Raw genomic sequence first — 22,091 nt, forward strand, 5'->3', positions numbered from 1 at the left:
ATACCAAGGGAGTCAGACTTAAAATCTCCATATTGTCCTTCACAAATGTGATGAGATCAAGTAATACCTATTTTCTTTTAAAAATAACACAAGTAAAATTCAAGTATAATGAAAGCACATCAAGAAACAAACTGTACAATTTCTGAACTGCACTGTTTATTTTGCTGCTTGAAACCTAAGTGACAGTATGCCACTATAATTATGGGGTTTCTTCTAAACCTTTACTACACTGCAGGTACAGAAATATATGGACACATTTTTGGAGAATTGACATTTTGCAAAATGCAGCAAACATTTCAATTTATACATGAGAAAAGGAAGTGTTCAAAAGGGTATGCATTTCAAGTTATTGCAGGTTATTTCTGTGAGAGAATTTCTGCAGGTAAAACATATTTAAATTTAACCAACAGTAACGTGTCAGTGTACTTAAAATCATGACAAAAATCTTCTCTCTGGTCATTAATTGCCCCTTGACAAATTACTAGGATGTTGTATGTTTAGGGCAAGATGTCAATACAGCATAAATCCCGTGGCATTTTGGTTTTCTTCTGGAGATTAAAGCTGTTTTTTTCTTGGGATAAATGCAGCAGCAAAACACAAACCAGCTGATCAAAAAAGCACTTCTGCCATAACTCCAATAATTTCAGGGCACACCAACCGACAGTAGTTTTGCCATTCCCAGTTCTTTTAAGGTTTACATCACTGCACTGTTGCCTTAAGTACGTTTGTAGAAGCTTGGTTTCTGTTAGGCCAGCTTGCTGACTACAGCCTGGTTGAGAGAATTTAGTTGGTTGGTCCATTTATCTAACGCAGTATAACGTGCACCACCTCTCTTCTGATGGTCCAGTTCTAGGAGCTGGTTGACTTGATCAATTCGGCCATGTATAGTGCTAGGAGTAAATAAATAAAAACTTTAAATTGCTAATGGACAGGGAAATAGGAGCTATCAATGAATCAGAGGTAAAATAAGAGGTCTTATACAAGAGAGGCACAAAGTCCATTTCAGAATTCAGCACTTTTATAATTATTGTCCTGGGCAGTACTGCCTATTAAGCTGTCATCATGACTGGAAAGCAAATGAACTAATTCATTGGGCAATGCATGTTTTATCTGCTTGGCTATGACCCCACACAAGTCTGAAGCAATATGACATAAACAGTTCTTGAAAGTCAAAGAATCATGAAAAATTGAGATTTATGTGAAGAGAACTCAAACAACACAAACCCATGTATGGATTATATCTTTGTAGTAGTTATAACAAGTTACTCTCCAGAAAAATAGGTTTTACAAATTTTAGTTAAATTTTTCTAGTTAAGAGAGCAGACTACCAATCTGTCAACTTAAAAATGCACTCAAAAATATACATGGGTGTAAGCAGCAATTACTAAGAATAATAACTTTCATAATAATTCACAGAATTTATTATGTAATTAAGAACTAAAGAAAGAAGATGCTACTCAATCTCCCTGTATAATTTTCTTGGTTCCCATCCTTCCAACATACTTTACTGCTCAGAAACCAAGCAAATACAAAGTCATCACCATTGCCTTTCACTTCTAGAATCAACCAGTTTTATCACAATGCCCCAAAATACTGTTTTGTTGCCTCTTCTACAGTTTGATTATTTTAAAGTAATCAAAGATCATTAATCAAGAATCAGGTACATACTTATCCAATATGCACTGCACAAGCAAGCTTTCCACATCAGCTACATCTATGTTTAACTCCTGAAACAAAAAGAATACTCATTATGCTGCTACTATGTTCCGCAACATTAAAACCCCCCAATCTTTATTTTCATATACAGAATTTAGTTTAACCTGTTTCTTACTGTTCATAAGTATCAATTCAGTAATAATCAATTAAGCAAAAGACCTCCACCCAAAGGACACATGGCCAAGAATCAAGCAACCAGTAACCTCTCAGAAAAAGCTGAAGAGGCAAAAGCAAAATTTTAGAAGCTCCAGAAATGAGTTCCTTTACTGACTTACTGAAAAAACAAACAGATAAAAAATATCCCAAACCAAATAACAACAAAATAAACCACAACCACAAAAACCCAGGAAATAAAATAAGACAATAATTATCAGAAAAGAATGGATCTGCACTCAAAACCATTTAGAGACATAATTGCATCTTCTGGCTCAAGCAAGTTCTACAAGTGTTAAGTCTAGCTAAAAAAAAAAAGTATATATAGTTCTAAAAGAAATTTAAGCATAAAAAACATGCATCCCTAATATTTCATGATGTATTTTGTAATGTTGTGAGTTCATGCAGGCAAAATCACAGAGATGGAAATAGACATATATTACGAGTGGGGTTTTTTTTCATTCTTTGCAGATTAGGCAGTGAAAGCAGGGAATCTATGGTAAGACTTGGTTTGTTCTACTACCACAGTTCTGTAACTCGTACAACACTAACATGTGAAGATAGCTTATGAGCAAAAGGGGTTAAAATCTTAATTTTTATGTTCATAATTACATTTTTTATCATACAAATTTCACTTTTCATGCTTTTCCTAAGAAATGTGATTTTTCTACACCAAGTAGAATATGGTAGTTGAGTATTTTAGAAGTATATCATAGAACATATTATAATAAGCAGTTGGATGACAGTTGAAATTTACATTTTTGCACTGCAAAGCTGCCAGCAGTGCATCATTAGTACTTTATGGTTTAGAGTGTATTTTAGATGTTCTATTTCTGGAAGCACTGTATTTATTTAAAAGCTTTTATTCATAGTTAATCATTTACTTAAGCAAATGCAAGGCTACCGACACATACCTTAGAAATAAAAGGAATATGTATTCTTGTGTAAGGCTTAATTAATTTTATAAGCACTTGTGTTCTGATGTTTCGCAAAAGCTCTGTAAGAGACAAAAACATAAACAGTGTAAAAACAACAGTATTGAAATAAAGCTGCAATACCACTCCAAACAGAAAGATGCTACTTTCAAAGATCATGGTGTTTAGTGTAATTCAATGGGTGCGGAAGCCCAGCAAAATAACAAGGACCCTCCTTTTCCAGGGATCCAAGCAATATGTAACTCTGAAGGCAGACAGAGCTGAACACAGTTCAAACATGGAGCAACATGTTCTCTGGTAAAAATTTTATTTATTCAACTGGATAGATCCTAGGAATCATTGCCTGGTATGTCTGCCCCCCGAATTTATGGCCAGAATGCTTGCCGTGTACAAAAGTGAAAAGGGGTATTCTTAAAGCAATGCAATTTCAAATGTCTGTGCATTTAGCTCCATGGGGAATATTCACATTTAAAGTTAGAAGTCAGGGCCTAATGGTGTAATTACAATGAGGAACTGAAGTCGTATAAAATGGTCTGCATGAAGAGGCTCATTTTGCTTAGATAAAAATGCAGTCCTTGTTTTATATATTTTTACATTATTAAAGACAGTTGGGATAAAATGAAAGCATAAATTACAATTATAAATTAACAGAGAAAAAATCCTAGGCTCATTTTTACCTGTTTGAACAAGGACTGTTTATATAATAATATACCACTGAATACCAGATTATGTGTCTCAATAAACTCTGGAGATTAAAACACAAGGCAAGGTATGTAAACATAACCACAAAGGTGTTGTGTATCACTGCAGAGTGAACATGGTGAGACATCAGTAGCACATAAGGAGTGACACTCAATTCCCTTCAATGCCTTGATTCAGCTTCCTGCTCTTGCTCTCCAGTTCTGTCACACCTTCCTCCATGAGCATCCAGCTCTAATCTTACCAAGACTTTGCAGCTCACCAGCAGTCCACATGGAACAGCAGCAGTGGGTTATATTTAGTTTCCCCTGCTGTTTGCCCTGTTCTCTTTTACAAACAAGTAGAAGAAAACCAGGTCTCTGGATTTAACCCTTTTCTTTCAATAACTATCCAGCTAAATGATCTTGCACTGCCACAGTCAGACCCACTCTTGAAAACAATAGTTAGCTGAAGAACTGAGCACTGTATTCAAGTGAAGAGACTCTTCAATTCTCAGATACATAAAAAATGGATGAGGTAACTGTATTTTGTCACATTAATGGAGCAGAAAGGCATGTGTTAATGTGCTCCCATTCTATTAAGTAGAGGTACTATAACTCCAACTATTGTTTACAAGATATAAATGAAAAGTACGGACCTTTTCACATATTATATTACAACATATTTATTAGTGCAACCTTCATTACATTGTCTATGTATTTTGTATTTTTTGTAATCTGAAGCAGTAAATTAACTTTATAAACTAGCAAACATCAAACTGGATGAGACTCATACGAACCATCTTTACAGGTGAGGGTTGCTGTCATTTCACTATTCCAAAAACAATACTCAAAGTATTCAAGTGTCTTAACACCACCATAGATATCTTAACAATATCCACTCCTCTAGAACTTTCTCCATCAATTTTGCAATCTTTGCAGTCATGCCACATGCCTGGATGCAAGTTAGCCCTGACCAACTTCTAAATAACTTGTAAAGGAATAATCCACAATTACAAGGAACTCTTTGTGCCAAAAAGAAAAATAAACCAAGGTGGGGAAAGAAAAAAAAAAGGAGCTTACTAAGCAATGAAGACAAAAATGATTATAATAGCCTTCAAAATACCTTCAATGTGCTCCCTTATGAAGGGATCGTCCATGATGTTGCTGTGATTTGTTTTCAGAATCTTCTCAAATTCAGTGATGTCATTATTCTGATAGGCACTTCAGGAAAAAACCAAGGGACTGAATTATTAATTTTAAAAGTAAAACAAACTCAGAAGATTATGTTCCACAATTTGTAAAAAAAACATCTATTAAGCACAGGTAGAAAAATTTATATTCAGAGCCTTTATATGCAAAAACTCGATTTGAAGAAGAAATGCAGCAGAAATTACCTTTCTCCTGTTTCAATTTTAGCAACATTTACTGAAGTTTGGTACATTTAGTTGTTCCACAAGAGGACTCGAGTTTCAAAACTTTTGTACTTTAAGAAGCTATTCTTAAATACCCTGTTTTGAAAAGTATCATTACATGAATTTTGGCTTCATGAAGTCATACTTTATGGAACAAATAAGAGCTAAAAAGAGTCTACAAGACTGTTGCTGTCTCTACAATGTCCAGCTTAAGCTGAATGCTAAATACTGAAAGATGAAAGAAATATGGACTTCAAGGATTATTCATCAGTAATTTTGGCATAATATTACTTTTTAGATTTTTATTTATAGCTTATTTGTGTATATATCTTTTCACGAGTCAATCCTGTCATCTGAGAAAGCATTGCAAAAAGAAGGTGCCACCACAGCATCATTTAAAGGTCAAGAGCTGCAACCTCTGAAGAAAGGCATTTTTTTTGAAAAACATTCTTTCAAAACAAAACTTTCAACTTTTGTTTAATACTAATATCAAACATTTTAATTAACATCTATTTGTCCTTCATTTGTGTACCTTTTTAAAATTATTTTTAAAATGGTCATAAAAGATTCATTTGTTATTAAAATGGCCAAGAGAAAGACCTGTTAAGTTTAAGGCAGAACTTGAGCAGCTTATAAATAGCTGTGTGAGTGGCATGGACTGTATCACATGAAACCACTAAATTTTACTTCATAATAAAAGAAATTTCAGTTCAGTATATTTTATTGTTTATTTCACAAGTCTTTTTATCCTATGTAAAGCATGCAAGTTCCCACTGCAGAGTACAGGAAGGATTAAAAACATAATTTTAGTGTTTGAAATTAATTTTATCTTTGCATATTTCTTATCAATACTGCTTTAACTACACTATTAATTTTAAAGAAGGAGTTATACTCAAATGTCAAGATAAAAGATAAAAATGAGAAACATGAATAAAATCAGATTGGGTAAGGCCATCTGGAGTTCCTTCTGCCTCAAATTCACATGAAACTATGACAGTGAATTGGAAAAAAACACATCTGAAGTGGAAGGAGTTACTAGAAATAGTCCCTTACTAAACTGCCAAATAATTTATTCAATCAACATGTCAATAATGGATGAATATCCTCCCTTTCAGAAACAATTTGTCTGTATACAATGGTAAAGCACAACAGCAGTATCACAGCAGTTTGTTCCAACACAGGATCAACTGTTTCAAAATGTGAGCAGACATTAGTTCTTATGTAGGGAAAAGATGGGAAAATTAGCAGAGGCAGGCCAGAGAGGATACAATAGGTGAGCTTCAAATCCCAGCATACAAAACCTGCCTCAGTTCATTGACCTAATGATCTTCATACACTAGAAATTCTCACAGTTGCCTGTGAGGCAGAGGTAATGAGATGCCTAAGAGATATTGAGACTTCCTTTTGATTTTCACTTGTTTGAAGGATGCAGGAGATCATTGAGAGTTAAGTTTCATACTCCTAACGTAGGAACTCGTGATATATCCATGCAGCAAATTATTCTACTGGCTTTGGTATGAGATGTCACTCAGCTCAATTTCTCCTATGTAATCAGCCAGAGCCTAAAAAGACCAGTTGCAGTATAAGATGGGACAACTTTAAGGGTGAGAAAAGAGGGTTTTGTCACACCATAAAGTGACAAAAGTACACAGCTTTGATACCCCTACATAGTGTGGCATCTATACTATGGTCACTCATAGTAAGTTCCTAAAGAAAAACAATCCTTGAATATTTCTCCAATATTTATGAATAACTGCGTTAACTGTGCAGAGAAAAGCCATTTCTAAAAATGTTCCCTTTCAAGGTTGGACAACATATCTTTTTTCTTTTTATCATTTTGTTCCCTTCTCCAGAAAAATGAAAATCTTACCTTACTAAATTCGTCATTGCTAGAATCTCTGGATCATTTTTGTATGGTTTAGCCTACACAGAACAGAAAGCATAATATGCAAATTCAGATTATTTTTTTTTTTCCATTTCCATCCTTTGGGTAATTTCTCTATATATTCAGAAAAGGGTGAGGGGATACTGTGGTGGGTGTGTGTGAAGGAAAAAGAAAAAAATACCTCCTGAGAATCAAATGGATTTATTCCAGACTTCATGAGCATGTTTGCTAAGACCAAATATTTTAAGCAAGTGGTTCTTCTGGGGCTCCCTGATTCATCGTAATTCTTGAATGCTTCAAAAAAATCAGTATGTGCCTTTTCAAACTCTCCTTCTCTTAAGTGCATTTTGCCTCCACATTCTGAAAAGAAAACACAGATGAAAAAGAACACTGTGTGCTTGTTGCTGACTACAATAATTGTACTCAAGTTCCATGCTATTTCTAAATAGATTACTGAAACATTTTCAGAAGTGATTCGGTTCTCAGAAATCACTAGGAAAAAAAAGCATTAAGGCCTTAACATACAGCACTGCCATTTGAATAAACCCATTCCAAAGAGGAAAAAACAAAACCCAACCTACACCATAGAACTTAAAGAACACTAATCCTCATAGCCAATAATTACGTCACCATTATGTTAAAATACTGCAAAAACTGCGATAGAATTTATCTCCATTTCAGTGGCAACAGACTTCGTATATTTATGGAATTTTCCCTATCTGTTGAGCAAAACTGCACAGAAAAAATGAGAAATACTTTCTATATCCTTTTATTTCTGAAGTATCCACTGCTGCCTGATTGTCTGTGCAGTAGCTACACCACGAAAGGAGGAAGGCATAAGAATGTTCTGAAAAAAGCTGGGTTTTTTTCAAGACACACAGCTTGTTTCCACTACAATTCATTATTGCAGATAATAAATAATATTTTCAAACACATCTTAAAGCCCAGTGGTTCCTGCTGAGTTTTAGCGAGGAGAGACAGAAATTTATAAAAGGGGATTGCAGGAACAGCAGTCCCTTCTGCCAGCAGTCCCTTCTGCCAGCAGTCCTGTCAAGCCTTTGTTTTTATGCCCTGCAGATGCCTTTGCATTCCTCTTTTGCTGCCTGCCATGGTGTCAAACAGCAAGTCTTCCTCTTGTCTTTCTACTGCTTCTCTCCTAACAGTTATTTAGCCAACTGTCCTGCCCTTCTGACCAGTGCCTCTGGTACCTGGGCAACAAAACTGCAGAGCTGAAGTCCTGCAAGAAGAAAATGATGAGACTGAATCTACAAGAAGCCTCTGTCTTTATAGGTGGATCTGGAAAAAAACACTGGTTATCAGATTTTCATGGAACAAATCTCTGCAACAGAAGACAAATGAAAAATTCAAGATGAACTTGCCTCTGATAACTCCCATGATCAGTGGATGAGGAATGGCTGACTTGATGTGCAATGACTGTTCATATAGTGCTTTAAGTTTTTTGTTATTTTTCTGTGCTGTATACATTTGAATTTCCAAAGCATAGATTTCCAATAGTTGAGTACCTTTTTTTAGATCATCTTCCCCATCATCAGTCTAGGACAGATTAAGTAATAAATACTGTGAAATTTTAAGAGAACAGCAATTTCAGTTTTATACTAGTAAAACACTGATAACCAAATACTCTCAGTAATTTCCTGTCAAAAACAAGGATAATCCTAAAACTCTGAAATTCTGATGTAACTACTAACAGAAAACATAGTACTCAAAGAACTTACCACAGGCTACATTTTGAAGCCCTTTATTTAAAACGTCATTATTTTCTATTAAATGCTTTTCTCAAAACTTTAATTCTTTTTCACTCTCCTTAAGCCACACTCTTAGTATATAAATACAATGACTGACACAAATGCATATATATATAACACATATGACTCTTCTGCTAGTTCTAACAGAACCATCTCCCAGATATTTGTAACCTGTTTCCATACTGAAGGAGGAAAAGTGTCAGAAACAAGCACAGCAGACTGCATGGCTAATTTATTTTTTCCCCTTCCAGACGGGAAAGTAACAACTTCACTTTCAGTTTTGAATAAAGCTCACTTGGAATCTTTGCTACATTTTAAAATGAATGTCCATGCATTATAGATTATTGATATGTGCTTCTCATCCTTGCACCTGAAGAGAAACCCAATCAGGAATCATGAATATTTTTTTCAAAATCATCTTTAAGGAAGAAATAAAGCACTTAGCATTTTTTGTTCATGTTATCAAGCACATAACAAATAAAATCAGGCACAGCATTTCTTCCCTCTCTACTAAAGCTCAGCAAAATGCCTCAAAGGCCAACGACAGATATATTAAAAAAAAAAAAAAGCATCAATGTTGTTTACTAAGCCACAGTGATTTAGAATATAAAGGTACCTGGCATGACTGATGCAGCTGACGCAAAATCTTTTGTAACTTTCCATATTCTTCTCGTTCTAAATATAATTTGCCAAGCTGTAATGAAAAGAAAGTTGAAGTACTGAGGTCTATTAAAATTTTACAATAATAATTTATAAGAATTAGCTGAGGGTGTCAAAGAAAAGCAAAAAATAGGAAGTTATATATTTTACCTTTGTGTTTGTCTTAAACCACAATCTATCATTCTTAGCATCTTTCAGAGCTTCAAGTGTTGTTTCATAGAATTCCTGAAGCAAATCCATCTGACATAAAAAATCAGAATTCTATAATTGTAAACAGCAAATTTGTACCTGTTAATAAAGTCAATCTGAACAAACTAAAAGTGCATGCTTGAACTTCAAAATAAGAAAGGTATCTGCATCTTACTTAATGTTTGCATTTAAACTCCAACAGCTTCTAAAATAAGCAAACTAACTACATTACCTTTTCTTATAGGAAACAGATATAATTAAAAAGTATTCACATTTTGAGATTTGTACCCATCTATGAAAAATGAAAGCCACCTTATAAAACCCATCTTATATAACCAAAGAACAGAACTCTGATGTTTTGTTACAAACACAGGCAATATTGTTCGCACTTAAAATAATAAAAATAATTTACATATCAAAAAGAAAATATGCTTTTCAAAAAAGAGGAATATAGTCAAAGGAAAAGATGCCTTCTTCTCTCTGGAGTAGCAATGCTGAGTGGAGGAAAGCTCTTGAGTGCATCAAACTATTTCTTTGCATAAAACCAAAAAAACCCCATCTGAAATGGAGATTAAAGTGCCAAGTGCTACCGTTTACAAGGGTTCTACAAAGAACACATTAGTATTGTTCATGGCCACTGCTCCTTTGGCAGTAACAAATCTGTGACTATATATCAAGTTAAGATTTCCAGACTGTCCCTCCAGGTCTGGCTCAACTACAAACCAGAGACACTGACCTCTGCCAAGAAGGGACAGACTAAGACAATCCTTTAGACCTTAAGAGGAACCCAGCATTCAACTTCCACCTTTAACAGTGGCAGGATTGTGATAATGACCAAGGACTCAGCACTGAAGACCATGATCCTCCATATGAAGGTGCTACTTTAGGTAGTCAGCAAGGGGAGCTTCCTACTCTTTGTAAAGCTTCTACAACAATACAAAAGGAGCTGAGCTGTGTATCTATGGACATGTACCTCACTAGCACAGTGCACTGGACAGGCAGTATTTCACAGCAACACTTCACTGCAAAGATTACACTCTCCCCCCAAAATAAATTTTAAAAAACCCACATTATTTAATTAAAAATTATATTTGAGAGGGCATTTCTATTGTGTAGCTGTGCTAAAAAAAATTCTTATTTATTAACATAGAAATTCCAGGTAAATGTTGCCAAAAACTGACAAGTTAATGAAGATTTATCTGTGTTAATAGAATCCACTACATGTGGGAAATATATTTTTACATATGACAGCAAATGAATACTCTAAATTCCTCTATTAAGACCAAAAAAGCCCAAACCAAACATAAAAAATGTCCACAGTTAAAAATGCAAAACTGAAACCTATGAAGATGGAAGAATTGATGATCCAACCTGCTTGGAAGTAGAGATATAATCAAGAATAGAATTGATGGATTTTTCAGAGTAATTCCTTGTAACTGCACTCCGTATGTAGGTCAATAGCTGTTTATACCTATTCATCATTTCAGGAAAGTTAGTCTAAAAGAAAAACAAAATCACATTATAATTTTTCTTTTAATTGTTGAAACTGAGATATCTTGCAAGTTTACATACAGGAAAAAAAAAGCTTAAAGAAAGACAATGCAGTAGTGGTTGCTATTAAAACTTTCAAAACACCACTTTATTCATAACCTGTAGAATCAGAAATCTCAGGACTGCACAGAACACAGATTTAAAATATTCATCTCAATGAAGAAAACAGAGCTGCCCATACAACTCTTTGGAATAGCTGCATACACAGCATATAAATTTTTCACTGTTTTTTCCTGGTGCAGTACACACAGAGAAACATGACCACTTTCAGTGGTGTGACACCTCAGCACATCAAGGTCTGAGCCTCACACTTTGATGGAGTACCAGCTGACTACAGCAGTTACTTTGCATCCATTTTGCCTTTGACTTGCAAACACCACATCATTTCCCTGCCATATCTGTAGTAGCCATCAAAGGCTGCAAAAGGCAAGTTCTGGTAGATTTAGTTGTCATAGCCATAAATTAGAACACTAACTTAAGATCTCTGGATCAAATACATATTTATGCTATTTACTCCCAAGTGATAGCTGTAATTCCTACCAATTTAAAGTTTATTTTAATCATCTGTTTCAGAGCTTTGAATCCCCATTCTCCCTTTTCGCCTTCAAGCTCCAAAACCTGAAAAAGAAGAATTTTTAAAACAATATTTATAAAAGCTTTATTCAAACTTGAATTGTTTAAAATACACATATCCCATACATGCCCTCCCCCCTCACTTTGCTCCTTACAAAGTAATGTTTGATTCTGCCCTGTTCTTCAATTTTATTCTTTCCTGGTATTATTGAAAAAGTGAGAGTGTATCTCCTCAGTTTTCACAATTTAGCTGATGTAGAGAGGGTGAACATGATTGTTGTTGCTGTTGTTGCTATCATCTAACAGCAAACACTTTAATGCCAAACACTAAATTTTAACACCACTCCATAAACATGTAAGCAAAAATAGTTGTAACACCTCCTGCAAAATTGAGTCAACTAAATTTTGACCAAATTAAGTTAAAAAGCCCTTCTGAATTACTATGAAGAAGATTCCTTCACAAAAGAGAAACACTTCTAGGTTTTAATGCAACATAGTTAAGGTTTTGTAAGTAAAAACTTTAGAAAAGTTTTTTTTTAAGTCATGTACATATAAATGAGCAAAGAGATGCAAAAACAAATCTATTTTTTCTTTTAAAAGTTGCATCTAACATACTGCTTTCTCATAGCAGTGTGCAAACATTAAAAATTTAAAACAGATGAAGAAACTGTGTTAGTAAGTATTTATACATTTAAAGCTTTGGAATCAGGTGGCAAAGCAAATATAATGTTACATAAGACACTGGGGAAAATACCATTTCATTTAAAAAACCCAAATGGATCTGGTTTCTATTGTTAATGCATAAAAACACATTTAGAACTGTTTAATTAACTTAGTAAATCCCAAAGATTAAAAAGTCAGATCTGTGATAAGACTATACCGTGTCCTATTTATTCTCCTTAAGAATGATCCTGAAAGGCAGTCAGCCAGGAGTTTAAGATACTCAATAATAAACTTAGCACATTAGTAATTTAAAAGATAAATCCTACTTTAAAATTGCAGAAAATAACTCAAATGGTACCAAATATTTTAAAATGTGAATTAATATAAAAAGAAGAGAGAGAATATAGAGACAGACAACCTTCTGAAAACTGCTTAATGCTGCTTTGGGGTCATCTTCCTTCAAAGCTTTGGAATTGTAGTATTGATTTTCCAGATCCACATTTGGTTCAGAATTGCTGTCCTCAGAATATTCCTACATTTCAAGAAAAAAAATAATAATCAGAGGAAAAAAAAAAGTTCAGAACATCTAATAATCTGCTGAAAAATAGTAAGACATATTTCTCCAACTGGCATGGAATGCTTGTGTATTAACAGGCCGTGTTTGGTTTCAGAGCACAAAACAGGTATGGACCCATATAATGATTTTCCCTCTCTCCCATTCCTAGGCCAGACTCACCACCCACCAACACTTGCCTGTCAGCAGGTTTCTTTCTGGATTAATGAACTCATAGCTCCACCAACTTCACCTTTATGACAAGTACAGATTGTATTACTGAAATGCTGCCAACGCTGGAGTTTAAGCACAGAGGCCCAAGAGCACACGTCATTTCTGGGAGGGGAGAGAACAAGCTGCCCACTGGTCCTCCTGAAGGCACTCAATGATCCAGCCTTTGCTAGCCACAGAAAAGGCTCTGGTTGAGCTGCCACACAAGGAATGACTCAGCCATGGAGGGTATCAAATGCTTCCATGAATCCCCCTATAATCTGCCTTTCTATGCCATAACGATTCATCCTTGTCTAAGGAAATTTAAAAAAAGAATAATGACAATAACACCAGCTGCTTCTGCCCTGAGAAGCAGGAGATGATTATGAAAATGCTAAAAATACTGCCAAAGACGTTGGGGCACAATAATTTAATCAAATAATTATCCATCATGTACACTAGTGCCAAAGAAACTGAAGTATTTACTTCTAAGAACTGCTACTTAATTTTTTTAAGAAGTACTCTGAGACTACTTCTGATGAAAAATCCCTACATATTTTATCTTCTTTTGCTAAAGGACAGAGCTGTATGTCCAAATTACAAAACACTAATAAAGCTCAAATAATAATTTCATTTGATGTTTACATTATTCAAAACCACTTCATACCTTTGCATTTTCAAGTTAACTTCTCTGCACAGGATTTTGGCTATGAGGAGATGAACTGCTTTAACAGAATCCGCTTCAATCTCAAAGTTACTGCTGTCAGAGTAACTTTCTCTTGCACCAACATAAGCAATGAACAATCAGGTTCCCTCATTTAGGGTGGATTTTACTCTTGCTGTACTTTGTCAGGCACATTTATTCTTTTGTTCATTTGACTATTCCTACTATTAATGGACTCCTCCAAAACCATTGGAAGGAACAAAAAAAGATGAGACAAAAGAAAAGTTTTAATTTAGCTCTCTCCTCCCTGCACTGCAAACAATCTCTCAAAGTTTAAGTTTGCTGAAGTTCTAAAGCAAAAATTAATTATGAGAGCCCACAGTCAAACCAAGTTTTAATAAACATGGTACTTGAACATTTGTCCTTCTACCTTTTAATGTTTCTATTTGTAACATGTAGGCAAGTTGCCCAGGCATGTATTTATTTTCACCCAACAAAGTACTATCATTAGTGAGAATGGATGTACTAAAAAGTTTTGTGAATTCCACAAACCTATTTTCCGAATTCCCACAGAACTATAAAAATGTGATACTGAAAACAGCAAAGAAAACAGGAAGCAAGTGTCTTATTAAGTGGGCAGTCTCTCATTTTGGTTGGCTTGTTTTTGTAAACTCCTTCTATCGACCCAACTCCAATGGAACAGCTATGGGTACACACCTGATGTCAACAGCTGTAACAGGCACCTTAATACACAGGCTGCCAAAAAATAAACAACAAAGCATTTAAGATATGTGTAATCAGCTGATGTCTTGTTTATGCTTAACTTGGACAATGGGGAATATTTTTGGCAGTAGTGTCTATTTGCAAAGATAAAAGGAAAGCAAACTAAATTAATTCCTTTTAGGAGACAACGTGCTCCGTTAGCCTCAAGCCAGAAACATCTGAACTTTCATCTTAGCTCTGGCAATGATTCTGGATGTGGATTCATGCAGCTGGCCTTTTTTCAGATAATTTTTCTCAATGCTACTTAAATATCCCATAAAGATAATTTCATAACATTAATACATAATAAAGAAGCGTTAAGTCTATTGATATTTTTTTCCCAGTGGAAATGCATTGAAATTCATAAAAGGTACTGGTTTATGTTTTCAAAGCTATATTTCTTCTTCACTTGATGCCTATGTGTATCAGACTTAGGTTGATGATATGGACTCAAAGCTGTAATGGAGATAAGGCTTTCCTACTTCCAGAAAATGTAAGGTGGTTTATTTTAAAAAAGACACATTTAGACTTAATGGCTGTGAAAACTAAAAACTCAAACTAAGTATGAGCTGATGCCATTAATCTTTAGACAATGTTAAAAAACCCAAAAATCAGCCACGTAGATACTGAATCTTATTTCAAGCACCGATGCTAATTATGCCAGTGCTGATATTCAGAAGGACAAGCACTCTGTCTTCTTTTGATGCAGAGATGGCTTAGTGCAGTAGGATACAAATGCAAGAACATTAAGCTTCTGCCAAAAGCAAAAAAGGAAGAAAGTATAAAGCTGTGTCTTCAAAGTTCCAATTAAAAAAAAGACGAATTTCCTTCTCAGTTCTGAAACCAGAAAAGTTCATTTAACAATAAATTCAGATAGCAAGAGCCTAGTCTTTCCTCACCCTCACTTTCAACACTCCTGGTTCCTGCCTGAACAACTTCCCCAGCTCAAACCTTCTAGGTAGAAGTTTGCTGCAAATTAGGTAGAAGTATATGGTTTACAAATAGGATTTCTACATAAGTCTAAAAACTTCCACTACAGCATCCAGACCTAACAATTTGCATAGTGACGAACATCCTTAATTAGAACTTTGAGATATAAAAGCAGCTGGATGATATAATTTATCTCTAGCTGATGTAGAAAAAGAAAAAGGCCTAGGAATTTTTAAAACTAAGGTCCTGTTGATATTTTGCAAATGGACATCAACATTATAAGTACAAATGAAAAAAAGAGCAGTCTGAGTACACAGAACTGCTCTTTGAAACCCATTGAATTCCTCCTTCCTCTGAGGATCATCAAAACAAACAACTGGGGTTTTTATCATCAGTCAAGAAATCAGAAAGCCCTGGTAAGGGCTTGGAAAAATGCATATGTTATTTTTTAAGCATTGCGATGTTGAAAATCTAAATGTAATCTAAATGTAATCTAAATCAGTTATATTCAATCCTAAGCCATCCCATTGCTTTTTGGAGGAAGAAAAATTACAACACTAGCTCAATTGTAACAGAGATAAAACCACTGATGGAGCTTACTCTGTCTGGAACATCGTTCTTTCAAATAGTTTCAATAAAAGTTAAATTAGTATCAAGAAACCAATTTATTTAAGAAGCCTTTATTATGTTACATTTTACATTTTCATAGAATTTTATCTAGTAAACAGCCTCAAAACACTGAGCCTCAGCTTCTAAAACGAGCACACACAGAAGTCAATTCACACGAGTCAGCTTTAGTCATCCTTTTTAGTGCACGGATCCATTTGCAGTCTGTCCAGCAGCAAAGGCACGTTAACAGCATCCAGCACCCCCAGCTCCTCCCCATCCCTGGCTGCTCCTAGCCTGCCCTTTCCCAGCCCTGCAGCAGGCCAGTGGCATGGGCTGTTTGGCTCCTTGCTGGTTTCTGAGAACTGCGGCAGGAGCCTTGTCAGTGTGGCCTCCAGAGATTACAGGTCCTGAAGCACGGCCCCTGTGCTCAGGGCCAGAATAGGGACAGGGACATGGGGGACCGTAACAGTGTATCAGTGACATTTAAATGCAGATGTGGGGCATTCTATCTGTTAGAGTGGTACACTGACCTGGTAAAGGTCTACATGAACAAAAACAAAGATACAAGCATTTTGTGAAAACTACTGTTCTTACCAATTTTCTGGTCTCCTCTCTTGTCTGAAGCACTTCCCTAACTTCTACATCTACTTCTTACCTAAACTTGTGTTCCTCTGTTTATCATTCACCACCACTACAGGAACTGAATTCCTACCTTGCAAACCTTTTTTAATAAAAGGAGTAGGGGGAAAGCAGCTATATACAGGCAACTTTCCAGAAAAAGACAATACAAAGAGTTCTACTTCTGTAAAAAATTATCTTTCAAGGACATTGTTGAAACACTTATTACTGTTAATTGTCAGTTACTGGTGATTTTACCAAAATTCATCTATTTGGCTGACTCAAACAATTAATTTTTTTATGAAGTGCAATTGTTTCTGAGAACGAGTCTGGTACAAATTTGATTTTACTTCAGCTAACTTTGTTTCATAACTGTGGCATTAGGAGGTCTACTAAGTACAACTTTCTTTGCATTTGCTCTTCCTCACCTGCAGGCACCAGGACAAGCAGCAACTACCAGGTTCTACATGCATTTGCCAGCTGGTATCCAGGCACATGAATTTAAAGAAAGCAATCAGACTGGAATGCAAAAGAGCAAAGAAGAAAAAACCAGGGGCAAACCCTGAGAGTAAAAACCAGAGTGTGATTTGTGTAAGAAGCCTGGAGCCGCTCAGCCATGCACTGGGAGTCCTGGTTTCCTTTTCTTCACATTCCAGGTCTTTGTTCTGCTGCTACTCCCTAACTCTGAGAGTCATCCAGTGCCTGCTGGCTCACACCAGGGCTGACACCAGGAATAGAAAAGAATGCATAAAAAAATATCACAACACATGCTGAATCTATATAAAAAATGAAACAATAACTAATTTAGAGAACAGTACATCCTATGTCCTCTGTGAAGTACACTTTTTTTTACATCACATACTACTGTAATTAAACATCGCTGAGAAACAGAAGAGGGCCAAGAGGACATGTTTGATTTGGTACTTCCCTAGATCTGAATACTTGGTTTTGCAGCAATACCACGTTATTGTTTGCAACATATATATGTATTTCATAAAACGATGATAATATGAAATATGAGCAATTGGGAAGAGGAGACAACATCCACATGAAATTTCAACTGTATCTACAAAATCCAGCAATACAAGACAGAATAATGTCTCTGTCTACTGATGAGATTGCTTATCAAGCTTGGTAACAAACAGAAATTCCTTTTGCAATGGACTGTATTTCACTCGGTTGGAAAGAAAGAGACAGCCAACTCATGTAGTTTGAAATAAGTAGTAAGGCTGCCTATGTCCTGATATCATCACATCCTGAAACGGGAAATCCTCCGTGATCTGAAGGGATGCTGCCCGTATTTGAGTTGTGCCAATCCTCATGAACCTGCAGCCATCTCACCAGGCTGCAAACTGGTGGCTGTTCATTGGAATTGTTACAGGTCTTCCACAAGTCACTGCAACAATACAAGTTCGTAAGGTAAAAAGACCAGTTGCTTAGAAATATATTTGTCCAATCTTTCCTCAGATTCATTTTAAAGTTGAATTTCAGAACATAGTAAGATGAGTCATTAAGAACACCACAGATTCCTTATTTATTTAAAACAAAACAAGTAAACCAGTAGAGGTACTACAACAACTGTCAATGTGTTGTCATTGTGCCTGGAAGAATCAATTTCTGGAGGAAGACTGAGTTTAGCCTCTAAGTCAATTCTAAATATAGTCTTTTGTCCCAGACTGAAAACAAAAATGGAATTTACAATGGCCCTTCCTTCTTTGTACTTCTCCACCCTCAAGCTGGATCTAGTAAAAATAACTTGTACTGAAATCATGAAAGGCACCTAGCAGCACCAAACTTAAAACTGAAATTGAGTGGCTTTCATAATGACCAGTAAACATTATTCTGTTCATTGAAGCATGAAGTGGAATAATTCATGTTATAATCAAAGCTGTCACAGCACATTACTAGCAAATTGTGAATCTAGGTTCATCCACCCACAAATATAAATGAAATTTCTTCCTGATACCAAGACTCCAGTGAATAAACTCCATTTCTGTAGGAGTGGCTGAGGTCATTCACATGTAAAACTGACTTTTTACCTACTGAAAAACTAAACAGAAACAATTCAGTACAATCTGGATAGTCTTCAACTGTTTAACACTGTAGTAATTAATTATAAAAAATTCCATTATGAAGTTGGGAAAGATCTGGGACTTTGGAATATCTGTTCACATTTCAGTTCAAGTGTGAAACATTTGCATACTTAAGGAAATTTAACTGACTGGCTCTACATAATCAGCAGGTCGAGTGCACATTAAAGAGGAACAGCCATAATCACTTCTAATAAAAGCTGACAAAATTAATTTTTTGGGGAGTCTTCACTGCAATTGTTATGACAGCAGCTACCCTGGGAGACCTGAAGCTAGCTTCACCATATTTTGACAATGCTACTTCTTTCATTGACTGTTTCTGTAATCATTGCCTTTCCTCTGGTTCTTTAAAAAAGTATTCACAGCACTCACACGTGCTCTTTTACTTTCCATTCTGCACTGATATGAGTATTATGTCTTGTACTCATTCTTTTGTTGCAAAGGCTCTTGCAGCAGCCGTGACGCTCAACTCTAGAATCATGCATCCCCTCAGAGTCTTCTCTTAATTTAACCTGCTACCAACATGAAAGGAAGAAATCAGGCCCTATCTTCAGGGCCCTTAACTTTTTTTCTGAAACAATCCTGTGGAACACTAAATTACAGTCTCAAGCATTTTTGAAAACAACACTCAATCATGGTTTGTTAATCCCAGAATGCTGAAACTAATCTAGCTGGAATGTTTTCACTCTTCAATTCTTGGGTTTTTTTCCCCATCAATTATGAACTGAAATGAAATTTTTAAAATCTGAAGCTTAGGTACTAGTTGATGCCTTACATGGGTGCCACACACTGAAAAGAAAAAAACTAACGTGTTCCTAATTATTATAAGCGGTATTTTAAAATTTTTGAAAGGTCTGAGCTAAGGGTAATTAATGAGAATGAAAACATTCCAGTAAAAGTAACTCCAGTCAGAAGTGGAAACCTGCCACAAGCAAGGTGTTTTAGGAAGGTTTTTCCAATGAGGAACAAAGTACTTCAGAAGAAACAAACACATGAAAAAGCACTATTCTGGGAGAAAACTGACATACAGCAGTGTAAGTTGGAACTGCACTTTTATTCATATCTGTATAGACTGGAAAATGCAATTCCAATGGTTTCTCTACATGCCCAGTTCTCATGTTATGGAAGGATATGGAACATGAATTCTGCTGTTTTTAATATTCCTCTGATTGTATCAAATGGAAAAAAAACCACCACAGTATTTCACATCAGGACACAAATTTCAGTGTTAATAAAAATGATGGAAATTAATTTTGGAACAAAATGTTTTTAATGATCTCTGTGTATTTCCTTCAGTAACCCCGTCTCTACAGTACGTTAATTCATTCACAGACTGAAAGGGGAACACAAACAGTTTCTGGAATAGTGACACGAGCAGCCCATAGGGTTTTGATAACAGTGCCTGTCAAACAAGCACTCTTACATAGATGGAAAAAACCCTCAAAACCAAAAGCAGATTCTTTTATTCTATATCTAATGTCATCCAACCATTCTAAGCAGTTCCTAACAAAAACTGCCCAGAAACTATTCCAAATAAAATTAGGTAAACATTTTAAGTGAATTCCTAAGTGGCAATGACTACCAAATAACGTGTCAGAAAGCAAGTCTTCCAGAAGCAAGTGTCTGGAGTTTCTCAGTGAAACTGCAATACTGTTAACACAGGTTTAGCTGAAATGAATTAAACAAACTCTCTAGCTTCTACCATACACAGCTTTAAAAAAAAAAAAAAAAAGTCTCATTCTCATAGTTCTAAAAACCTAATCAAAGAGTTCAGAACAGAAAAAAACCCAAACAAGCAAACCCTAAGCTCCAATATAACGTAAGGGCAATATAGTTATAATTAATCAAACAAGTAGCAATTTTTTAACTTTAAAAGTCTAGGACAAAACTTGACGTTAACATTTAACTAAATGTAACACGAAACCCCCCAAACCTAACAATTAAAGCCCAAAAGGGAGTGGTAGAAAGGTTACAAAGACTATAAAGACAAAAAGTTGGAAATAAGTGCTCCCTTCGGAGCGCTGGATCAGAAACCAGCCGTGAAGCCATTTCTCCTCACTCCCCTTTCTCTTCCCCCTACTTTTTCCCCAGTTTGTTGCTCACACGAGCACACGACCGGTATCTGCCCCCGAGGGCCTCTCGCAGTCGCGGGTGGGGAGAAGGGCGGGCAACTTTATCACTTCACTTCGTGCCCGACACTTGGGCCGGGGCAGGAGGAGGGAGGGAAGGAGGGAGCGCGCCCGAGTCCTCCCCTCAGCCTGAGCCCTGCGGGGACACAGGGGCCAGCCCGGGGCCGGGGCACCAGCCCGGGCCTATCCACCTGCCCGCCCAGAGCTGGCCTGCTCCTCCGAGGAAAGGCGGCCGAGCGGCTGCTCCGACAGCAGCACCCAACCCTCGCAGCCCCTGCCCGCATCCTCCTCCCCGGGAGGGAAACTCATCCTGGATGTCCGTGCTCCCTGCCGGGGCAGCACACGGCGGGGCGGCCGCTGCGGCGGGTGCGCCGCACCAGCAGCGGCCCGCAGCGCCGCCGGCACCCCCGGCTGTACCGCTAAGCCCCCGCGCCACCCCGCGCCCTACCAGATCGTAGTCCTCCTCATCATCGCACATGAAATCATCCTCCATGTCAGACATCTTGGCCGGAGGACGGGCGGGGGGCGGCGGCGGGGACGGCCCCTTCTCCCAGAACCCCGCGCGGCGCTGCCCAATGTGGCTCCGCTCCGCCCGGAACCCGCTGCCGCCCGCGCCTCTCCCGCCCCCGGCCCGGGGCGCTCGGAGCCCAATCTGCTCCGCCCCGTCGCCGGCTCCCTCCCTCTGGTAGCGACCGGCCCTTGGCAACGGCGGCCGGGCGGGGCCTGGGCACTGCGCGCCGGAACCTCCGGGGCCGGCGCTGCCGCTGCCCGGAGTGCGCCGTGCTGGCGCCGGGGCCGCCTGCCGTGGGTCCGGCTGGGCGCTGCCAGCCCAGATCCCCCACGGAGGGTGCGGGTCTGGTGACTGGCGCGTCTCTGGAAAGGCCGAGGGAAGTGATCCTGCCCCTCTACTCAGCCCCGCTGAGGCCGCATTTGGAGTACTGTGTGCAGTTATGACTTTCACAGTAGGAAAGAGATATGGAACTCCTAGAGCAGCTAATAAGTTGGCCAAGAGTCTGGCGATACCTCTCATGAGGAAGGGCTAAGGGAGTCGGGCCTGTTCAGCCTCAAGAAGAGGCAATTGAGAGGGGCTCCTGTGTAAAACGTGGGTGTCAAGAGGATGGAATTGGCCTCTTCTTTGTGGTGCCTTCCAATAGAACAAGGAAGAATGGGTGGAAAATGATGCACAGAAAGGCCAACCAGAGCATGAGGAAGAACTTCACTATGCAAGTGACCATGTACTGGAACAGATTGCTCAGAGAGGTTGTGGAGGCTCCCTGACTGGAGATACTCCAGAACCGTCTGAACACAATCCTGGTCCATGTGCTCTGGGATGACCCTTCCTG

The 22,091-nt window shown here is 37.4% G+C and overlaps 1 protein-coding gene across 2 annotated transcripts; it reads right to left on the bottom strand.

Moving 5' to 3' along the window:
* Positions 1 to 134: 134 nt before the first annotated feature.
* COPS2 (COP9 signalosome subunit 2) lies at positions 135 to 21,355 on the bottom strand. Of its 2 annotated transcripts, none has more exons than XM_059858390.1 (13): positions 21,197 to 21,355; positions 12,602 to 12,715; positions 11,488 to 11,565; positions 10,768 to 10,893; positions 9,358 to 9,447; positions 9,164 to 9,241; positions 8,161 to 8,335; positions 6,963 to 7,141; positions 6,767 to 6,819; positions 4,608 to 4,705; positions 2,784 to 2,866; positions 1,669 to 1,727; positions 135 to 890 (listed from the first exon to the last, which is right to left on the bottom strand). In XM_059858390.1, exons 1-13 carry the CDS (start codon positions 21,248 to 21,250, stop codon positions 746 to 748), a joined length of 1,332 nt encoding a protein of 443 aa, XP_059714373.1. In that variant the 5' UTR covers positions 21,251 to 21,355; the 3' UTR covers positions 135 to 745. The 2 variants fall into 2 exon arrangements, with proteins under 2 accessions (XP_059714373.1, XP_059714372.1); XM_059858389.1 differs by having other exon boundaries at positions 9,358 to 9,468.
* Positions 21,356 to 22,091: the final 736 nt, after the last annotated feature.

This window comes from Haemorhous mexicanus, chromosome 13 (assembly GCF_027477595.1).
Source record: "Haemorhous mexicanus isolate bHaeMex1 chromosome 13, bHaeMex1.pri, whole genome shotgun sequence".
NCBI lineage: Eukaryota > Metazoa > Chordata > Aves > Passeriformes > Fringillidae > Haemorhous > Haemorhous mexicanus.

What these genes read in the sequence shown, in the direction of transcription:
- COPS2 (XM_059858389.1), bottom strand. Translation starts at nt 21,250, where the DNA reads ATGTCTGACATGGAGGATGATTTCATGTGCGATGATGAGGAGGACTAC. An exon ending in ATCCATTTGATTCTCAGGAG is followed by an intron (nt 6,820 to 6,962) that starts GTATTTTTTTCT and finishes TGTTCTGTGTAG; the next exon opens with GCTAAACCATACAAAAATGA. An exon ending in GTGCAGTGCATATTGGATAA is followed by an intron (nt 891 to 1,668) that starts GTATGTACCTGA and finishes ATTTACTCCTAG; the next exon opens with CACTATACATGGCCGAATTG.